The 21,141-nt window shown below is 38.7% G+C and overlaps 2 protein-coding genes across 2 annotated transcripts in view; one reads left to right on the top strand and one right to left on the bottom strand.

Annotated features, from left to right (window-relative positions):
• The first annotated feature begins 45 nt into the window (after positions 1-45).
• Positions 46-21,141, top strand: part of ACAD11 (acyl-CoA dehydrogenase family member 11) — a 28,810-nt gene continuing 7,714 nt past the window's right edge. The window contains exons 1-13 of the mRNA XM_014308184.2: positions 46-356; positions 1,694-1,793; positions 2,019-2,144; positions 3,512-3,673; positions 4,106-4,270; positions 6,077-6,224; positions 6,803-6,924; positions 7,373-7,479; positions 7,621-7,744; positions 9,413-9,490; positions 9,872-10,010; positions 10,128-10,235; positions 11,374-11,472. Of these exons, the coding sequence (XP_014163659.1) occupies positions 46-356; positions 1,694-1,793; positions 2,019-2,144; positions 3,512-3,673; positions 4,106-4,270; positions 6,077-6,224; positions 6,803-6,924; positions 7,373-7,479; positions 7,621-7,744; positions 9,413-9,490; positions 9,872-10,010; positions 10,128-10,235; positions 11,374-11,472 (1,789 nt within the window). The remainder of the gene's footprint in view (positions 357-1,693; positions 1,794-2,018; positions 2,145-3,511; positions 3,674-4,105; positions 4,271-6,076; positions 6,225-6,802; positions 6,925-7,372; positions 7,480-7,620; positions 7,745-9,412; positions 9,491-9,871; positions 10,011-10,127; positions 10,236-11,373; positions 11,473-21,141) is intronic.
• On the bottom strand, positions 13,478-18,306 carry ACKR4 (atypical chemokine receptor 4). The gene is made up of 2 exons (XM_005423947.3): positions 18,263-18,306; positions 13,478-15,388 (listed from the first exon to the last, which is right to left on the bottom strand). The coding sequence occupies exon 2, from the start codon at positions 15,367-15,369 to the stop codon at positions 14,317-14,319; it is 1,053 nt and encodes a 350-aa protein (XP_005424004.2). The 5' UTR covers positions 15,370-15,388; positions 18,263-18,306; the 3' UTR covers positions 13,478-14,316.

Here is a 21,141-nt window from a genome sequence, read left to right on the forward strand (position 1 = left end):
GCCCGCCAGGGAAAGTGGTCAGAGGTAGAGCCCTTTGCCGTCGGGATGGCGGATAGCAGCCATCGACGGATTTTTAAGATGCATTCTGACTTAATCCAATTAAAGGCATGTCCCAGCTCACCCCTTGAGCTGCTGGAGAAGGCAAAGTTCGCGGTGGCGGCCAAAGTGACCTTTGTCACACTCAGCCTGTGGCCGTCTGTGGGCGGGCTGTGTGTTGGGTGGGCTTCCCGCTGTCCTCAGAGTACACCCACGATTGTTTTATTGCCTACACATAAACCACAATTGATCTGCTCCATCTTTAATTGCACAGCAAATAGTAATGCTCAGAAGCACGCACATGGTTTAAGAGATCAATGGTAAAAGCGTTAGGCTGTCACCAGGTAAGCAAATGCACGAGAGTAGCGTTAGGATGAGCTGGGATTCCTGTTACTGCCCGGGGAACATCATGCAGTGTGCCAGGGAGGTGCTACACCAAAAAGCCTCTGTTCCATAGAGCACTGAGCTCCTTTGCATTCAGCAAATCAGTGGTGTGGCCGCACAACGTCATGTCAGGAACTAACTATTAGAAGTAAAGTTTTTCTAAAAATAAGGAGTAATTCCTTTGTAGGCGTGACCTTGACTAACTTATCTGCAGCTGTCACTAAGAAGCAGTGAACAATTTATCAGTCTTCTGATGTAAATATAAAATATTAATTCATTCAATCCGCCCTTATCTTCTTCAGCTGAGAAGACTTTAGGAGGGGCCTTAGGAGAGTAGCTAATAGTAAAATCTGCTAAAATTTTGTAAATACTAATGCTTTTACTTTTTGGTCTTGTAATTACAGTTCAAGGCTTCAGCTGGCCTAAATTTGTTTTGTTCCAGGCAGAGTATTGTCAGTCAAACTTTTTAAACTATTGCAAACTGTGCCCTAACTGCTTTAGGGAGAATGGAAACGTAATGGGAGGAATGATGGCAAAAGTTAATTTGATTTTTATTTTCCAGTAGTTGTCTAATTGTTTATTGGTCTAGGTTAGAATACATCTTAAAAATGAACAAGTATAAGGAGAGAAAAGCATGCAGATTAACACTTGAGGAAAATAAGGATCAATGAGCCTTGAGGAAAATAAGGATCAATGAGTTTGATTAGAATGTGATAGACAAGGTGTTATGAAGGGTTTAACTGGGTTGTCTTTCTCTGTTGCACGTGATTGAAATCTCTGATTTTCTTTGTGACTTCAACATGCATTCTTTAAAATTTTACAGCTCCTATAGGCTGTACCTTAAGCATTATCTTTGGATGTGATAATCAGGCTGGCAAATAATGGGGCTTGGTACTACAATAATCAGTAATTTAATCATAGAGTAGAATCAAAGAGTGGTTTGGGCTGGAAGGGACCTTAAAGATCATCTAGTTCCAATCCCTTTGCCATGGACAGGGACATCTTTCTCTAGACCTGGTTGTTCAGAGCCCCATCAGCCTGGGCTAGAACACTTTCAGAGATGGGGCATCCACAACTTCTCTGGGCAGCCTGTTCCAGTCCAGATTTGGAAAAAAGCCGCAACACAAAACAGCTCTGGAGAAGATGCTTTCCTCCATCCTGCCATTTTGTTCAGATCAAGTCACAATGCATTTTGCAAGTATCATTTCTGTTAGAAGATTACAAATTTGTAAGTACTTGAATTTTTGAGTAATTATAATATTTCTCTTTGCAGCTCAGGCCAGTCAAACCCAACCTTTTACCTTCAGAAGGGTGGGCAGGCTTTTGTACTCAGGAAAAAGCCCCATGGTCCTCTTTTACCTGGAGCACACAAGGTAAGTAACATTCTTCACTGAGCTCCAAACACTCTGTTTTGCAGGTGACCAGGGTCTATACATGATGGTCCAGCACACTGATGAATGTGTCCAGAAATGCAGTGAGTTGCTGCATTATTTCCCATGTTCTGTGCTCTACATATAATTAAACATTCAAGAGGATTCACTGTGCTCATTTATGTTTGGGAGGTTTTAATTGACCCTAAATTTCTGTGTCTTCCTCAGGTGGATAGAGAATACCGTGTGCAGAAAGCCTTATTTTCAGCTGGGTTTCCAGTGCCTGAGCCCCTTTTGTATTGCAGTGACATTTCTATCATTGGAACAGAGTTTTATGTAATGCAGCATGTGCAGGTTGGTCCTCTTGTGTGAAAGATTCTTTCCTTCTCCCTACTGCAAGCTGCTTTTAAGTTGTCTAAAACTTTTCTGTTAGAGCCTTGCTCAGCACAGTTTTGTGATATGAGAGTAAGTAATCTTCTAGTGTTTTGAAGAAATGTTAGCTGTCAGTGATTCTCACAGATTTCAGCTTCTCCAGGGCTTATTTCACACTTTGTTGAACTTTTTAGCTCAGTGTTTAACCTCTTGTTCTTGTTTGAGCTCTTGAAGGTATCCTCAAATGAGGCAATATTGCTTCTGTGAAAAGCATGCACAAGTCAGAGGGAAAAAAATCAGTCTGTAAAATGAATCTTTGGACATCCTGGAGGCTTTTTAGTATTGGAGATGGGAGCTGACATGCAATCACCTGTTCTTGAAAACAAAGCAGGATTCCAGTTCAGACATTAGTTTCAGAAAGAACACAGCATATCTCTGTCTGTGGTCCACCACTCTGGGGGTGCTGTAGCTGAATTGATACACTTTTTTTAGATTTTGGTGATTTTGAGCATGTCTGTTGTATTGTGTCTTTTTCTTTTTTTTTATCCTCTGGGAGGAGGAGTTGAATTCAGGCCTTTTCCTTTTCATTGCATCCTATTCTGTCATCAGGTTCACTGGAAAATTAGAAATGTAAGCTTGTACACCAGTTTCTGAAGATTAGGTCAACCTTCCTGCAAAAACTATAAATCAAAGGTAATAGAATGTAAGGGTTGTGACAAATTTGAAACAGACTTCTTATGTCAAAGATGGAGGATTTTACTGGTTTTGATTAGAACAAAGTGATACCTTAAAAAGAAACCTTGTTACATTTCTAAGTATGTAAATGTATGGTCTGTCCATTCTATGATGGTCAGCACTGCTATGTTTTTAACAGATAATTGTGAAAATAGAACAACAAACCCATCTTCTAAATGTATTCTCCTGCTCTTAAGGAGAAAAACAAGTGAATTTCTTTGGATTGTTTGAGTCTTTGTACCCATAACCCACTCATTACCCTGCCTGCTTCTCCTTTTCCCCTGGGGTCTTCATTGGTATTTTTTCTGCAACTTAGCTTTTTAGAGACAATACAGTAACATTGTTTTTCCTGATACTTTCAAGCTTGAGGATACCTGGATTGAGTGCTCTAATTCAGAATTTCATTTACAGATGCACTATATACTAATGACCTGGGTTTACCATGAATCCCTTCATTGGCCCTGGGTGAGGAATGACATAAATGAGGAAGGAATTTTTGATTGCATAGGGAGCATTGGTTCACTACATTTGGTTTTGGTTGTGGAATGTATAGCTTTACTTCTTTTCATCTGATGTGTGTGTCCCACCAAATACCTGATTTATGGTATTTCTAGGGTCGCATTTTCCGAGACATCTCCCTGCCTGAGGTGGGCCCAGCAGAGCGTTCTGCTCTGTATCTTGCAATGATAGAAACTCTGGCCCTGTTGCACTCCTTTGACTTGCAGTCATTGGGTCTCCAAGGATACGGTAGAGGACCAGGATACTGCAAAAGACAGGTATAGCTCTTAACGTTCTCTTGTTTTGTCTGGTCTTTGAATGCTTATTTGATTTGCAAGCTAAATTGTTAATTATTAATGATTGTATTTTTAGCTATTAAAACTTCACTTAGTTCAATGAATTGTGCACAATCTGAAGCCACTACTACATTCAGATTGATTCTGTAATGCTGTACCTGGGGAAAGATAACAAGCTTGCTTTTGGAATAACACTAGATTTGGGCTATGTAAATAGGATTGAAGTAGATGTAGTCTTCATTTCATCTGTTGATATCTCAGTTCACATTTGCAAATGCAGAGGTACTGGGTTTTACTGAATTTTCAAGAAACATGGTGATAGCCAAAGCCCAGAAGCATGTTCTTCAAAATTTTGTACTTTTGAAAAACTTGTGAATCAACTGAAAAATCTGTTGTAGTGTTTGTATTTTTAAGGTATCAACTTGGAAAAAACAGTATGATGCAGCTGCTCATACAGATATTCCTGCCATGAACAAGCTGGCTGAGTGGTTAGCAAACAACTTGCCACCTGATGATAATGAAGAAACACTGATTCATGGGGACTTTAGAATAGATAACATCATCTTCCACCCAACAGAGGTATTTGAAATGTATTTGTACATGTAGTAGGTTTTGGCCTTCCATTTGTTTGTACACCTATCAGAATAGATAGCATCATCTTCCACCCAACAGAGGTATTTGAATTTTTTTTGTACATTTAGTAGGTTTTGGCCCCCATTTGTTTGTACACCTATCATGTAATAGGACGCTTATATGTGGATTATTTTTGAGCATGAAACACCTTTGAAAGAAACTGTAGAAAACTGAACTCTATACTCTGTGTAAGGTGTTTAGGTACCTAATACAGTCCTGGCTTTCATTGCAGGAGCTAGATAGAATCAATGGAATCACAAAATCATAGAATGGTTTGGAGTGGAAGAGACCTTAAAAGATCCTTTATTTCCAACCCCTTGGCTGTGGGCAGGGACACCTTTTACTAGACCAGGTTGCTCAGAACCCCATCCAACCTGTCCTCGAGAGATACTCTATTCATTCATTCATTTTAGTCCCTGCTTCAAAGTTCAGGAACAAAGCATTTTATGTGCATAGATCCTATTGGATTCAGTGCAGCTGAAGGCTCGCTTCGTGGAGCTACATAAGCATCTGATCTAAAACCCACTGATGTCCATTTTATGGCTTCAGTTAACAACAAGGGCTTTTGGAGCAGGAGCTGAATGTATGATACATGACGCTAGTGAAGCAAAGGAAAATCTGCCAAAGCTGTTTAGTTATGGAGCACGTGTAGATCACAGAGACTCTGAAAGTTCCCCATTCATCTTTAGAGGAAAAAAAAAAGATTTTTTTTTTTGTTTGTTTGTTTCTAGTTTATGGAAATAAATATGTGCTACCTATATCAATACAGTTTCATTTTCACTACTTTTTTCTGTGCTACCTGCTGAGTTGTGACCAGAGGACATGCCTGGAACTTGTGACCATGACTGCAATTCATGCTTCATGACAAAGAAACAGATCCCAGAGATTCCTAGAGATTTTGTGGATAGATTAGTTGACAGATATGATTTATAGGCTTAAATGTGCTGATTGATTCCCTGAGCAGGGAATTCGACTGTCATGGGGACACTTCCAGCTGTTCCTGAAAGAACTGAAGGAATTTATCAAGTTGTACATAGGTAATTTTAAGTCATCTGTAGAAATTGTTCCTGAATATGCAGCACTGACCATGTAGGAAAGACTTTTCCACATATTTCAAGTAGCCATGGATCATGAGTAGGCTGGAGGGGTCATTTAGGTTGACAGGACAGCTGGATTATAGGAACTTAGCAGAATGACACTGTGGGGAGTCTCAGACCACCCAGCTGATGACCATTGCAAGGATTGCAGCAGAGACTCACTCTGGGCAGTGATTGACTTCCTGTTTAAGAAATACAGTTCCTCACAGAAGTGTTAATCTATGGACAGTGTTGTGATAAATTAGGTTTTCTGGTGCATGGCCTGTGTGAATTTCTGTGCTAAAGGACTGCGGAACAGGACTGGGGAAGAAACACAGCTCTCAGTACTGCTGTTCTTTAGGATATTGTAATTCAATCATCTTTTATACTAGAAGAGTTTGGAAGTTTCTGACAGAACACTATTCAAAAATGTAGATTTAAATGAGATTTTCTTTGGAAAAATGCCTGGCTTTCTGTCTCTGTGTGAATGTTAATTTTCTGCAGATCTTTAGATAGTGCCAAAAGGAACTCTGCTGTTGAGAGCTAGAGTGTATGTTTTTATTTTTAAACATATAGTAACCAAATAAAACACTTGGATATTGAGTGGGTTGTGCATTTGTGGATGGAGAGAACATGTCTTCTAGCACTCACTTGAGGTTTTTATTTTTTATTTAAGGCTCGTGTTTTGGCAGTACTGGACTGGGAACTTTCAACTACTGGTCATCCTTTAGCAGATTTAGCATATGCCACTCATTTCTACTTTTGGCCTACATCTGTTAAGAACTTAGGTCAAGGCTCTATATTGGGTTTCAAAGACACCATAGGTATGAAGCTAATCTTTTTCTTGAAACAAATCCTAGGCTTGATTTCTATTTGAAATGTTGTAGGAATTAAATGGTAAATTCACAAGCATATAGTTTTGCATTTGTAAAGGACTTTTCCATATTTTTTTTTGTTGTAGTAAACATACTGATAGTGAGGCTTTAGATACTTTTTTTCTATCCAGCTTTGTCTAAGCTACAACATGCTACTTCTGTAAAACCTTATTTTGAACCTTTCTGAGAGATAATGGAAGAAAAAAGAAATGTAAATGTAAAGATATAATTTATTTTTTTTAAAAAGCCTTTTTTCCCCCAGGTCAAATTATTTGCCTGACTGGAGTGGAAACAAAGGGCAGCAGGAAATATTATGGTTATCTGAAATTCTGGCAATTCCTACTTCCTTTGGTCTCTCCATATCACAGTTATGTCATGAGAAATGATAAATCATATATTTACTATGTAAAAGAAATACCTCATAAAGTTTAAAAACTGCACAAATGTTTGAAGAATAAAGTGGGGAAAAATAATAGAAAAAGTTGAGTATTCTAAAAAAACCTGTTGGTTTTTTTTTATTTTTGTAGAAACTCCTTCCTTTGAAGAACTGGTTTCCATTTACTGCCGCTGCCGGTGTATTTCCACTACTTTACCCAACTTGAACTTTTTTCTTGCTTTGTCCTATTTTAAAATGGCAGGCATAGCCCAGGTAATACCCTCACATTTGCTGAAATGCCACATACCTTGTGTGTTTGTGGGTAGTTCATTTAGTTATGGATAATAATTGTATGTCTATGCTGTTGTCAGTTGGCTTGAGGGACAGGCTGGGCTTGTTTTCCATATCATGTGCAGACATTTATCTTTTCTTTTTTATTTTTTACTTTTCCACTGCTACTTTTTGTGATTTGCCTTTCGTTTGGTTTAGCTGGGGTATGGTTTTAACTCTTGTGCAGCAAGCATCTCCATTATATCAGATATGTACAAAAACCAATTATTAGCGTATCCCAGTAAGATATGCTAATCCCGGTAAGATATCTTTTCCTTTTAAGACCATATGCATTTAAGTGTTACTTTTATATCTGAAGAAATCACCAGTGTGTTAAATAGACAATTTTAAGTGCATAATTATACCATATAGAGTTTTCTTTTGGTTTTAGGGTGTGTATGCCAGGTATCTTATTGGAAATGCTTCTGCAGAGAATAGTCATGAATTTGCAAAGCTTGTGGAGCCTTTGGCAGAAAGAGGATTAGAGCTCTCAAAAAGGTAAGAGTGGTCTAGACTACTGGTCAAAGGCAAGGCAAAGCTTTTCCAACATCTTCATTTATTTAAATGCCTGTCTAAGTCAGCTTATGTTACTATGAGGGAAAAACTGGTCTTGTTATTGGATTGAATGTTCTTCCCTAGGTCATCCTTCAGCAGCACACAGTGCAGCACTTCTGGAGAGCTCTTCCATCAAAGCAGGAAAGGCCAAGAAATTTTGCTGAAGGTTAAGCAGTTCATGAAGCAGCACATTTATCCAGCTGAGAAGGTAAAAGCTTTTCATCAACCTGTTTGTAAAGGAACATTTTCTGACTAGATGTTATAAAAATGTAAAAATATGTATAGAAGTCATGTCTTCCTGGTTTGGTTTTTTTTCCAAAGCAGCCCGATTTTCATGCAGTAATGATTGTGACATTACAAAATATTATCAGAAATCATTATAGACTGCATTATTTCTTTTCAGGATTAAAATACAACATTAAAATGTTGTGTGCATTGTTAATTAAAGAGTTATTTTTTAAAATTTTGAAGTGTAAAACCTTCTCTTTTTAGAAAGTTACTTTTTAGAGGAAGTTGCCAGAAGACTTGTTAGGCTAACAACAACCTAGAACTCTTAGATACTGAATCAAAAGACACCTATTTAAAAATAGAAACTGCTGATTTTTACCATATGAAGATGCATTTTTCTGTTTCTTGCTTTTTAGGCTGTGACAGAAAATGGGATTGCATAATGTGTCAGAATAGCCTCATTCCTGAATATATCTAATACCAATGAAAGTTTGAAATCAGATAATGAAATATACACAAAGTCCATAGTTAGTAGAAGAGAAAATTAGTAGTTTACTTCATGTCCTAGGAGGGTTAGGAATTTCCACATAGAAAGTTGGTTCAGCTTTTAGCCTCGTGGAAGTACAGATGGCTTTTGATGCAGAATTTGTTGTTTTTGCTTTCTGAATTATGTTTTTCTCAAGTCAGGCAGAAATGCAGAAAACATCTTAATCTAAACGTTTAATGAATACATCTACCTATCACAAGGAAGGGTTGAGGGCAGTAGCTCTTGATGTGCAAAGTTTCTTAAAAAGTATCTCTGTGACTAAGTTGGGATTGTAGTTTTGGATTTTCCAAGAAAGCCTTGCAATAATTAAAATATTTGCTTTAAAAAACAAATGAACCACAAAAAAAAATTGCAAGTTTTTCAGATGAGCTGTGTTGTGCTTGGATGTTATTTCTGGTAACAGGGGTTGTGAATCAGGACTTGTGAATTCTACTTGGCCATTTGTCTTTATTGTGTCATTTTCAGAATTGGGCACTATTTTTATTCATTTTATAACTCAGTCTGGGTGAGGTTTGAAGTTCTATGCCTCACTAAAACATGTTTGTGAAAATACTAAGATTACTGAATTTAGAGGTTCACTTAAAACTAATGACTGGTGCTTGAAATGACTGCTTACATTATCTGTTAAGGAATTATTTTGACAGGAAGAGAAAATGCTTTTTTTTTTCTCACAGTTAAGAAAAGATTAGCTGGGTTATCTGTCTGAATCTTAACTGTCAGTGCATCAGGCTTTTATTTGTTGTTTTACTTTTGGGTTTTTGCCTCTTGGGTTTGTGTACTGTTGGTAATAGGTACTTTTATCTCCAGAAAATGCTTACTTCCTAGGATACTATCTCCATCACATCCTTTAAACCATCCCAAATAGTAGTTAATGTACTGATTGGGGTCATCTGATATTTAAAGTCTTGCAGAATGAATAGATTGCAGTTGAACTTTCAATTATATATTTAATTTTATAATGCAGCCAACTATATAATGTAAACCTGTGTTGAATATTTTTTACTTGGTTCCTTGGGTCATAGATCTGGAAGAGATGTATTATTATTTGTGTGTTACATGTGTTCTTAATTTAAACAGCATCTTTTATTTTGTTTCTCTAAGGAAATGGTAAAATATTATACTGAACATAGAAGTGCTGAGGACAAATGGAAGAAACCACCACTGCTGGAGAGACTGAAGGTATGGGATAACAAGTATTTTTAGCACTCTAGCAGTAAAAGAGCACAGACACAGAGGATAAGAGTGGTTGGTGTATCCTGTCAGAGAAGTTACTTTACATGGAAAGAAACAATATGAGGAACAGTTAAAACAAAGGAAGAGGGAAGTATGGAAAAAGTGAGAAAACAAATGAGAGAGAAGAAAAACAAAATGAGGTCTGAGAGGGTATATCTGAACTTTAAATCGAAGACTGAACCTACAATTTCAGAAAAGCTACTGCAAAAACCATCAGATACATTGGACAGTAGGGTAGGCAGGAGAAAAAAAATGAGTTGCAAACCAGAATGTTTTTTTTTTTTTATGACTTATAGCTGATGTTTTTTCTGTTGACTCTTGTGACAGGAACTGGCCAAAGCAGAAGGTCTGTGGAACCTTTTCCTCCCAGATATCAGTGGTCTCAGCCAGCTTGACTATGCCCTAATAGCTGAGGAGACAGGGAGATCCATTATTGCTCCTGAGGTTTTCAACTGTCACGCACCAGGTTAGCAACCCTGGTTTAATCCCAAAACTATGGCACTGGAGCATTAAAAAGCTGGGTGTCTCACACCTTACAGGCTGTGCGTCTTGAGCAGTAATCATGACTGCTGATTTCTTACAGACACAGGAAACATGGAGGTCCTCCACATGTATGGCACTGAAGAGCAAAAGAAAGAGTGGCTGGAGCCTCTCCTAGAAGGGAAGATTAGTTCTTGCTTCTGCATGACAGGTAAGTTTTTCTCCAGAAGAAAGTTAGAGCTAATTGGTTGAAAATTCACATGGTGTATGCGGGGAAAAGTAGAAAACTGCAAATTCTGTGTTACAGTGGACATTTCTGTACTAATTCAGTATCAGTGAATGTGCTTGAATATAAAATCATCTATGAGGTGTGAATGCAAACTGGAGCAGCCTTGGTGCCTTCCGTGGTAGTTGCCAATGTTCATGGTTACAATAATTAGTATTTGCTTTCTATGTATTTTTAGCTTCATTTTTGTACTAGTAAAATAAAATTTATAGTACCAAACAGGTTTACAATAGAGCTTATCCTTCCTTGTAGTGTGCTGTGGAGTTCTCTAGACACGCACAATTGAGTCCAAGTATGATTATTGTGATTAAAGTTGTATGGTTTTGCAGTCTCATAGATTTTTTTTTTTAAGATATTATCCAGAAATAACTTGCTTTATGTCCATAGCTCAGCATTGTATTTAGTTTTGCTCCTGGAAGCTTGTAGCATTCAGCATCTCTGGAAGGTAGCTTTTGGAACACGTGATGTCAAAATCTTGATCCTCCTGTGTCAGATGGAATCAAGAGAACTCAGCCTTGCAAACACTTACTTTCCAAATTCTGTTTCACTGTTTCCCAAGAGGAGATAGATACTTTAGTTTTAAAGTAGATGGCCTATAAAAAGATGTAACAGTGAAAGGAGAGAGAATGAATCTTTCCTGTTCCAAAAAATCGTTGATGACATTTTGTTGACAACTTCATGTAGTGTATTTCTTACACAACCACAAAATTATTTTCGATCTCTATTTTCGCTTGGGAAGAACCCAGGAGGAGAAAACAGGCTGACGAGAAATATGACTGTTACCTGTAAGCACAATGGAAGGATAAAGGATTTTAAAAGAGAAGCAAAGGAAGAAGGCTGATTGTAAAGGGTGGTCCAAGCCCAAGGACAAATACATTTAAACTGGCTGTGAATAACAGATTGTTGGAAAACAGCAATTCTTTTGACCACCAGCTGTGAGGGTCTTCAAAGAGTTTTTCTACTGGGAGCAAAACTTTTAATGGTGTATCCAGAGCCCTATATTTGTGAAGGTTGTATAACCTTTATATTTAATCTGGTGGTTTGTTTTCTTCCTTTGACACAGAACCTGATGTGGCTTCAAGTGATGCCACCAATATGCAATGCACCATTGAGCGAGATGGGAGCAGCTATGTGATCAATGGCAAGAAGTGGTGGAGCAGTGGTAAGTGTGGAAACCTAAATAAGAATGGCTAAGGTAGAATTTTTTCCAAGAACTATTAAAACAAAAGTTATTGTGCTCCATTTCTGAGATGAAAATTTGTCTTCTCTTGAGTAAAGGCAATAGAATGTAAAGCAGCAGAAGGAGCTGAATTGAGCTTTTGTTCTGTGAACCAAAGTCCAAGATTCAAGTCCAGTTTGGGGATTTGGGCCCTCTTTGGGACCTCTGAATTTTGTTCACAGAGTGAATGCTGCTATATTCTTTAAACATTATCTCTTTCTATCAGTCAAATTACACATTTATGGCTTTGTTTTCATGAAGATGTCCTTAGCAGCTTGTGTGAGAGGCTTGAGAGTACCATGTGGCTAGAGTAAAACATGGCTGCTTTTAAAGTAGCCTGTGATGCTGTTGGACTGAATACTAAAGGAAATTTCTTTGTTATAATTCCCAGTAAAATCAATGCATTGTACTATAAGTGGCAACTGTCCCTGATATTTTAGTACTGTTACTGTTTTTGCCAAAACGTGTGACAATGACTTGAGAGTCATCATTCCCTAGGAGTTTGGAATCCAAGTAAATAAACCGAGTTGTTAAACTTGAATGTTTCATTTATGTACACAGTTATGACAGCTAGCTGCTGATACATGCTTGTGCAATATTTGGAGTCACCAGAAGATAGATCTCTCTCTCTGTTCTACTCCTGTAAAACTGGCAGCAAAAAGAGGCATGGAATCTTGTCTCCTGACCTAAGAGTGTTGCTTAACTGCTGGCTTTTTAGCCTTTGCTCTGGGTCACTGTCTCCCAGCTATGCATTGCAGTCCCTGAGGAAGTAATTGAGAAAGCTTTAGGAGGTCACACACACAAAATAATATTCATAAAACAAGAAAGTTTTAGGGGAGTCACATACACAAAATAATATTATGTGAATTATAAAAAGGAGAGTAAACATAAGACAGCATTATTTGGTTTGTCTTATTTTTAGTAAATACAAAGAGTGCAGTCAGATTTGCATAAAGACAGATGCATAAAAGGCACTGCAATCCCAAGAAGTTTGAGAAACGTGTTCATTCGAGTCTGTATTAGTCTCTCTTTCTGCCTGGCTGGGAAGGTATTTTTTTGTTGTTGTTGGTTTTGGTTTTGGTTAGGGTTTTTTAACTTTTGGGACATTAAAACCTTGGATGTGTGGGAATTCCAGAAGCCTGGCAGTCTGGTCAGAATGTCACTCTGTATTTATGAAGACAAGTCATAAATCACACATGCAAGGAGTCAGTTACTTCATGGAAGTGGGGTTTCTTATTATGCTCTGCATGTCTACAATAAATCCAGTGTGGCTTAAATAGGTCAGATTTATGGTGTATGTGTAGAAAACCTGTCAGGCACTTCTGACTTATCTGTTCACACCCTAGTATTTCTCAAAACATTCTGGGCAGACATTCTGTAAGCTTTTGTCATCCAAACAGGGAGAAGAGGCTCATGTCTTGTTTATGCTACTGTTGCTTCTTGTCTGTTATTTTAGAGCTTTTTGTTCCAGTCCATAATTGTGTAGCTAGGAACAGTATCTATAAATGAGAGATTCTTGTTGGCTTTCCTAATCTGTAGATGAGACATTTTGTCAGAGCCCACAGGATGTTTGAAGACAAGGACAGAATGCTGTAACGCCACTTCTTCATTTTGAAAGCTAAGCTAGCATGCCAGTACATTTGAAATGCTTCCAGTGACTCATGGAAAACTGCTGTTTTCCTGGAACCCCTGCCAACGCTGTGGCAGGGGGTGGCCTTGGTACCTCTCTTTGTAAAAATTGTAAATCCATGAGCTCCATATGGAATGGGAAGCTCTCTCTTCTGTCAAGCAAGGCCTTTCCCATTTGCTGGTTGGTAAATGCCTATGATGAGAGATGTTAGTAGTACCTACTAAAACAAAACAAAAATAAAGATAAGAAAAAACAAAAGCCAGTGCACTTTTTCTATTCTTTGATTTTATTATATCTTCATAGATTTTAGCAGATGCAGTTATTGCAGTGCTTGATTAATTTTAACAATTCTAAATAAAAAATCCAGGCCTTGTATCTGAGGATTACCTGAACCTTTTAATAGATTTATAACATTCTAGAGTATACCAGCCACCCTTCGAGCACTGGTTGAAGATTAGGCTGAGCAGAAAAGAAGAGATGAAAGGTCATTTTTCCTGTAGTTATAGAAATGGAGTTGCTGGAGTGTTTTTGTGGAGGATGTTGTTGCTGCTATATATTTGCAGAAATGCATAGAAAATGGCTTTCCCCCCTCTTTCTCCCTCTCAATTCTCAGCCATAAGCTTATACTTCATTTCAATCTGCAAGGTTATCTATGAAATGATAGTTGAGAAATGGAGCTGAACTGTTAAGCAAATGTTATAAAGTTTTATAAAATAGTTGGAGAAACACAAGATTATTAACTTCTGGTACAAAAGTTCCTGTTGCTTGATTGGTGATGTGTTTTTTTCTCTGTTTTAATCACATGCTTAGATGTGTGCAGGTTGTTCATTACATAGTTGCTTAATTGCCTAGTACTGTGACACTTGGAAATTTAAAGTGGGTGTTTTTAGGTGTCTGGGTTTTGTTGTGGCGCTTTTTTTTGTTTGAGTTCTTTGATGTTGTTTAGTAAATATCTCGGGTAGTTTCTAGGGGTTTCAGTATTCAGGTCTTACTTGATTCCAATAAACACGTTCCACTTTGAAGTGCTTAGTGGTGTCTTGGCAGGTTCAGAAATTCATCTGAAAGCTGACTTGCAGAGAAACACCTGTAGAAGCAATACCCCTGGAATTAGTAAACAATTTCCTTGGTTATATAAGATGATGGAAACAATTCAGGGCCTATATAGTGAAACTGATTGTTTCTTCAGTAGGGTCTTCATAATTCATAGAAATTTCTTCATTCTGCTGCTGCCTTCTCCAGTACCCGTAATTTTTTGCAATTTTCATGATGTGCATTTTGAAAGAGGCACCCAGGAAGGCATAGAGGAGAGGGTTGAGGCAGGCGTGGAACAGAGCAATGCTCTTGGTGACCTGGAGTGCCACATCCATGGTTTTACTGGCCTGGCAGTCTGTAACCAACATGTAGATGATGTCTATGGCTCGCCACAGCTTCACAATGTTGTAGGGTAGCTGGGTGACAATGAAAGTAGCCACTACTGCCAGCAGAACCTTGAAAGGCCTGGACTTCTTAACATTTGCAGACCTAAAGATTGCCCGAGCAGTAGCAGAATAGCAGATTAGCATTACTAGGAAAGGAAGCAGGAATTCCAGGATAATTTCCAGGATTTGAATGGTTGATTTTAAGAATGTTTCCATGTTCATTGGAAATATGGGAAGGCATTCGTTCCTCTCGTTGTGTTTCTTGACTTGATTAAATATCAGCTCTGGGATACTGAGGAAAGTGGCAGCCAGCCAGACACAGATGCAGGTAACACTGCAGTGTTTGCCCACTCTTCTATGGCCCTGGGATTCAGATGTGGCCCTGTATCTATCTACACTGATACAGGCCAGGAACAGCATGCTGGAGCTGAAATTCATGGTGTACAGAGAAGAAGTGAGCTTGCACATGGGGTTTCCAAGTTCCCATCCCTGCACTGCATTTGCAGCCCAGAAAGGGAGGGTGAAGAGCAGGAGCAGATCAGCGATGGCGAGGTGCATGATATACACGTCTGTCTTGGTCTTGGGTTTCTTGCAGTAGGCATAAATTGCAACCACTAATGAGTTTCCAGCCACTCCAACTGTGAAAGCCAGTGCATAGAACACTGGAAGGAATAATTTTCTGAAATTTCTCACATCACTTTTTTCACAGAGAAGCTCATAGGTATTGTAATCTATAAGAGGGTTGAGGTCGTCCTCCTCATCCTCAATCCAGTAATCTGTTGAGTTATTCATATCTCAGACCGTGGCAAAGCTACAAGACACAAAAAAGTGGGGAGAAGGGAACACCAAAGAAATAATATTGGGTTTAAGTTCTAAAATTTCTGTTGAAACCTAAAACCCTTCTTCAGGACTGCTTATACATCTCAAATTTAAGGAACTTGGATATTCAGAATACATTTGTGAATAATCAAAGTGGAGCTAGACAGTAACAGAGGCAGAGCAGACCATCTCAAATTCTCACGTGAAATAGGATAACTGAGGACATCAGTGTGGGCAATACATGTAAAATGGATTTGATTGAAATGCTTTCCTTACCCTTAGCATTTGAGATTGTATAATGCCTGGAGTGCCCCTCACTGATTTCTGCATTTGAGTCGAGGAGCCATTGTTGCTTTAATTGCTCCAACTGTGTTATGTTTGGCAATATTCCATTGCACATAACTCTGTCTATACCTGTTTGGGGTTGGAATTACACCTTCCTCTCTCCAGCCTCTGCAAAGCAAAGGAATACCAGCTGAAGGCTGTAAATGCTGTTACAATCGGGTGTATAAGGAATATGAGCAGATTAGAGCTGAGGCAAGCAGCTGTCTGCTGTCATAAATTCTGACAAATTTTGGATATGAGTGTAGTACAGGGAGAGTGTTTTTGTTTGTTTCTCAGGTACACTGTACATGCCCATTACAAAAAGCACAGGAGGGAGTCTGTTGCTGAACAGCAGCAGAACGAGCTTAATTTAGTCTCTATCCCACACAGCAAGCCATGCCCACATGGAATTTCTTACAGGAGCAGATTGCTGTGGGTACATTGCATCTTACAGCTGGAGCTTCTCAGGATGTTATGACAGAAAGGAATTTTGTCACATACAAACTACCCACAAGTACCCAAACAGCTCAGAAACTCTGTTGGTTTTTGAAGTATGATCTCATGATAGATTTACTCTGTAAACACTGAGGCTGGCTTCTTACTGCCAGCTTAGGGTTGAAGTTTAAGCATTTGTATCTTCAGATTGTATCTTAAGCAAGTTTTGTGTCCTTCATTATTTTCTTCTTTTCCTGTAACTGTGTTCATTGACTAATGTGCTGAAATTCTCTCTGTTGTAAAATACAGCCCTGCAGTACCCTGTTTCCTTGGAATAAATGGGACTAAGGTTTCTTAGCAGCAGTAGCAAAAATCAGCTGAGAATGAAAAACATGTTCCCCTTTTGGCATCATAGCAGTGTTTAGAATTTGAGGTCAGTGTTGCTGGAAGCAGATTGTTATCTGATATTCTGTCCCAGAGCTACAATTTGGCTCTTTCAAGCCTGAAAGAAAAATGCAAATACCATTTCTGTTTCTTAGACAATTGTTTAAATGAATGTTTAAATGAAGTTTAAATGAATATTTAAACTCCTGAAGTTTTTTTTTTAATATATCTGTCTACTAGGAAAAAATAAGTTACTGATTGATCTCATAATAAGGGATGCAAACCAAATAAATAGAGAGAAATTAATTTTTTGTTTGATTTTTTTCAGTGATTCTCCTAGCCAGATTTTTAAAGTGTATTAATTTAAAATTAACTATTGGTTTGGCTCCATCTTTAATGACTTTGTTGTATTATTCTGTTAACATTTCAAAACACTTCCCATCAAACTTTAAAGAAGGATTACTCCTTTTTAAGTCTTGCAGTTTTTTCTTTATTGTTATCTTTATTGTCATCTTTAATGAGACATGCAGAATGGAAAAGTACAGTCACACTACTTAATACTTTGGCAAAGGGATGTCTGTTCCATGCCTAACAAGCTGTGACAACAGGATTTTCCAGCAGCAGTAATCTTTTGCAGCTTTATAATACTTTGAGGAGAGATTTAGTTATCAGCAGTAAAAGAATCTTTTTTATTAATTTTTTTTAGTAGAAGAGAAACTGCAGCAAGAACAGTTTAATCCACTTCGCTGAGATTTGAGGAAAATTAGAAGTTAAATGAAAAGATTTGCTTGTGGTCTTAAAACACTTAATACAGAACCCATCAAGGAACACTTAATCAAATTGTATCACTAGCAAATTTACTTGAAAGCAAACCAGTGAACATTTCAGGGCAAACTTTAAAAGTCTGTGTATGACAAAGCAGTTTGGCTGTGACTCTGTGCTCAGCTGCCTGATAAGCTTTTGCCTGCCCTGAGTTCATGACAGAAACAAAGTTATCTAAAATGCCACAGTTGACATTTCTCCCTTAGAAGCACAGTTATGTTTTGGCTCCCATACCTGTTCACATTTGTCTTTCCTGGTAGTGCTGTCTCTCAGGCACACGAGCATGTGCCCATTGCAAACAGCCAAGCAGTCCCGTGGGAGTCGGGCACCCGTGAAGAGTGGTGGAAAAGCTTTGTTTAGTCTCCATCCCACACAGGGAGCCATGCCCTCGTGGAATTTCTTACAAGAGCAGATTGCTGTGGGTACACTGTGTGTTCCAGCTGGAGCTTCTCAGAATGATATGACAGAAAGGAATTTTATCACGTACAAACTGCCCACAAGTACCCGAACAGCTCAGAAGCTGCTGGTTTTTCAAGTAGTTTTCTAGGAGGTATACTAATAAATATATTAAATCTGCAACTACATGCTTTCTTGCAGAATTGTTTCAGCCTTCCAGTCAGATAAAAATTCAGTGTTTCTGTGTATTTAAACTTCATGTAGGATTGTATGAATGATGGTGAATTAAGTTAATATCCCTAGTTTAAACAGACCGATTTTTTTTCCTCTGATAAATTAAGCAGTATTCTGTCCTGCTACTGAGCAAATCTAATTTTGATACTGGAAAGGAGACGTGCCTTAGTGAAATGATATATCTCTGTAAAGCCAACTTAACTAAGAGTTAATGTATGCAAAGTAGATATCATCCAATATACAGAGCAGTAAGGATTAAAACAAAACTAACCTTTTGTCAGCAGATGAGTAGCAGGTACTGCAGTTGAGATGTGCCTCAGTGAAGTGATCAGAATTTCTCTGACACATTGCATTTTGTCTTCAAACACCACACCCTCCTGTGGAAGTCCGTTGCACTTTCATTTTGACTTGACAGTTTAAAAAAAAACTTTTAAAAATTATGCTTTCCTGGAGACTCCTCTTGTGTTGAACGTGTACACTTCCTACATTCCTTCCTGTTCCAACAAACTGTGACTGCTCTTTGGAAGGTCAGGACACTCTTACTGCTTCTCTTTGTTGTTTGTGGTTTTATTCCTGGAAGTCCAAATGTTTAATACATCATCAAGAGGCTTTTATCAAACAACACATTAAAAAGGTGAAAAGGATGGAAAGAAGGTGCATCTGGGGCTGAGTTACTGGCCCAGACACCACAGGGTGTCACTCCATTCTTTCCTCAGGGTAGTACTGTGCTTTTGATGGCTGATTGTATAAGGTTTAAAGGGATCCTTACATCCCCTCCTTACATAACTTTTTAGGGGATACAATAGAAAGATGAGTTGGTTTTAGTGAGGTGGGGAAAGGGGTTCTTTCAGTGTGTGAAACCAGAAAGATGGTAAGGAAAATATGTGAATTGTCAACCAGAGTACAAGCAGATAGTCCTGCATCCTGGGGGAGAGTTCTCAGGGGCTTGAATGTTGCCTGTCAATCTCATAATCAAATTAGTGACCTGTTTGAATTATCCTGGATCAGATAACAATCTAATGAGCTTCAGTAAATGCAATATTGAAGCTCAGCAAAACAGAGAGATATTAAGGAGACCAGAGGTCAGATTTTGGGGGTTTATGGCACGCTGGTGCACCTGCCATGACTGGATTAACCTTCTGTCTGTGCTTCAATTATTTTGAAATATGTGAAAGAAAAGATTCTTAAAAATGGGCAGCTAAGAATGTAATGGGCAAATGTTTTCCACATGCTATATTTTGTTTCAGAATGACAAAGTAAAATGGGCTAGGAGAGGAATTGCAGCCTAGAGGAAGAGTGCCACAATATTTGTGCAAATATTTGTGCAATGCTTTCACCTTGAGTTATCACAGTACTTCAGTGGTGCTCTTCATAGCGGCAGAGAAGATGCTTGGGCTCCTTCCCAGCCATCTCCTCACAGGTCATGTCATGGCTTTGAGGCCTGAGCTCTGTCTCTTTAAAAAATAAATGAGATTTTCAGTTCTGAATAGGCTTTGTCTCAATAGAGTCTCCAACAAGACTGAATAATCAGGCTAGAGCTAAGAATGCTCCCAGGGAAATGTGTGTTGCCTGCAGAAGTGCCCAAGACGTTCTGTGGGCAGGCTGTAGGAAGGCCATTCATGTGAATCCTGCCTTACTTATTGCAGTTTCTCAACTCCTTGAAACCTTTCAGGGGTGCAGGGAGGACAGATCCTTCCAGTCAGAGTAAAGAAATAATATTGTCATGTGTGTATTTCAGTAGGGTCAAAAATAACAAAAATTAGTAAGTAAGAGTGAATACAAAATAGATCTTACTTAAGTAAAAACCCTTGTGGCTGTGTGAAAGTGGCATGAAAGCAAGGAAAAAACCATTCCTAAGCTGAGCAGCTGCTCTCACTGGCACCACCAGAGCCCGTGAGCTCCAGCTGGGAATGACCAGCAGCCACATTCAGTGGCAGGACTGCAAAGCCCTTGCAGCTGCACAGCCCCAGCATTGCCTGTTTGCTTGCAGCTACAACTGTAGGCTTTGCCCTCCATGAACCAGCTGCCTGCACTGTTATCTGGAGAAGATGAGATAAAACTGTGGAATGCAACATGCTAGTGGAGAGAAATTACTGCACGCTCTTGGTGGGATGTGCCTGTGTGTGTCCCTTTTCTCCATCAGGAGACTCCCACATTCCAACAATCAGTACCATGCTGCCATCCTCATCCTTGTAGGACTGACATCTGAAGGGTGTTGGTCCTACAAGACCAGTTTCTTCTTGTAGGAGAGTCCAGAACTCTGGAAAACCAGGAAGCTGTCAGGTCTGTAAGCCACCACAGACCCCTGACCTTTAGCAGAGAGAAGTAACCTGCTGGGCTGAGGGGTGCAGCAGCCAATGTGCCAAAAATCATAGGTATTCAGCATTCAGGCAGTAGTTCATCTGGCCTTAGTCATCTTAGACAGGAAATTGAAGACTAAACACTGAAAAATAAATAGATTGTAAGAATTAAAGTGCTGCTGACTTCTGAAAACAGACTTTGTGGCAAGTTTCTCAAGTACAGGTGGTACTCAAAGGTTGCCACATTTAGTAGTCTCTCCACCAGAAAGAGCCTCTATTAGTGATTGTGCGAAGATCAGTAACTTAAGCATGTTATACCCCTGATAGTAAAGATTAGGCTTCTAATGGGATTGTGTTTTAAAACACTATCTTTGCCTCAGTATGTGAGCAAGTGCCATGAAGAGTTCAAAAGTGTAAGTTAGTTAAACCAAAGATGTTTGCCAGTTTAGCAGCACTGTGGTCTAAAAGTTTTGGTTTGTGCAGTCATATACATTGCAAACTTTATTGAAATCTCATCAACATGGAAATATGGTTAACACTGACCACCTGAAACGTCTAGTGTTTCTTCAATTGTGAGTTTTCTTGCAAAACTACTTCTATCAAAATAACAGGCTTCTCTGATTCTTCCCCTCCATCCTCCAGCAACATCTTTGAATTCTCTAAGTGAGGTGAAAATGTCATTTACAAAAGAGATGTTTATTCCATCCAGGCTGTTTGCATTCCGTCCAAAGCACTGGAGTTTTTCAGAGTCTTGCATTAGACCAGAACTTTTTTTCAGTCTTTTATGGGTCAAAGTGACATAAAATTTATTTTAGTTTTTCAGGACTTAACGCTAAGGAGTGGAAGGGCC

The sequence above is a fragment of the Geospiza fortis genome, unplaced genomic scaffold (assembly GCF_000277835.1).
Source record: "Geospiza fortis unplaced genomic scaffold, GeoFor_1.0 scaffold346, whole genome shotgun sequence".
NCBI classification, from domain to species: domain Eukaryota; kingdom Metazoa; phylum Chordata; class Aves; order Passeriformes; family Thraupidae; genus Geospiza; species Geospiza fortis.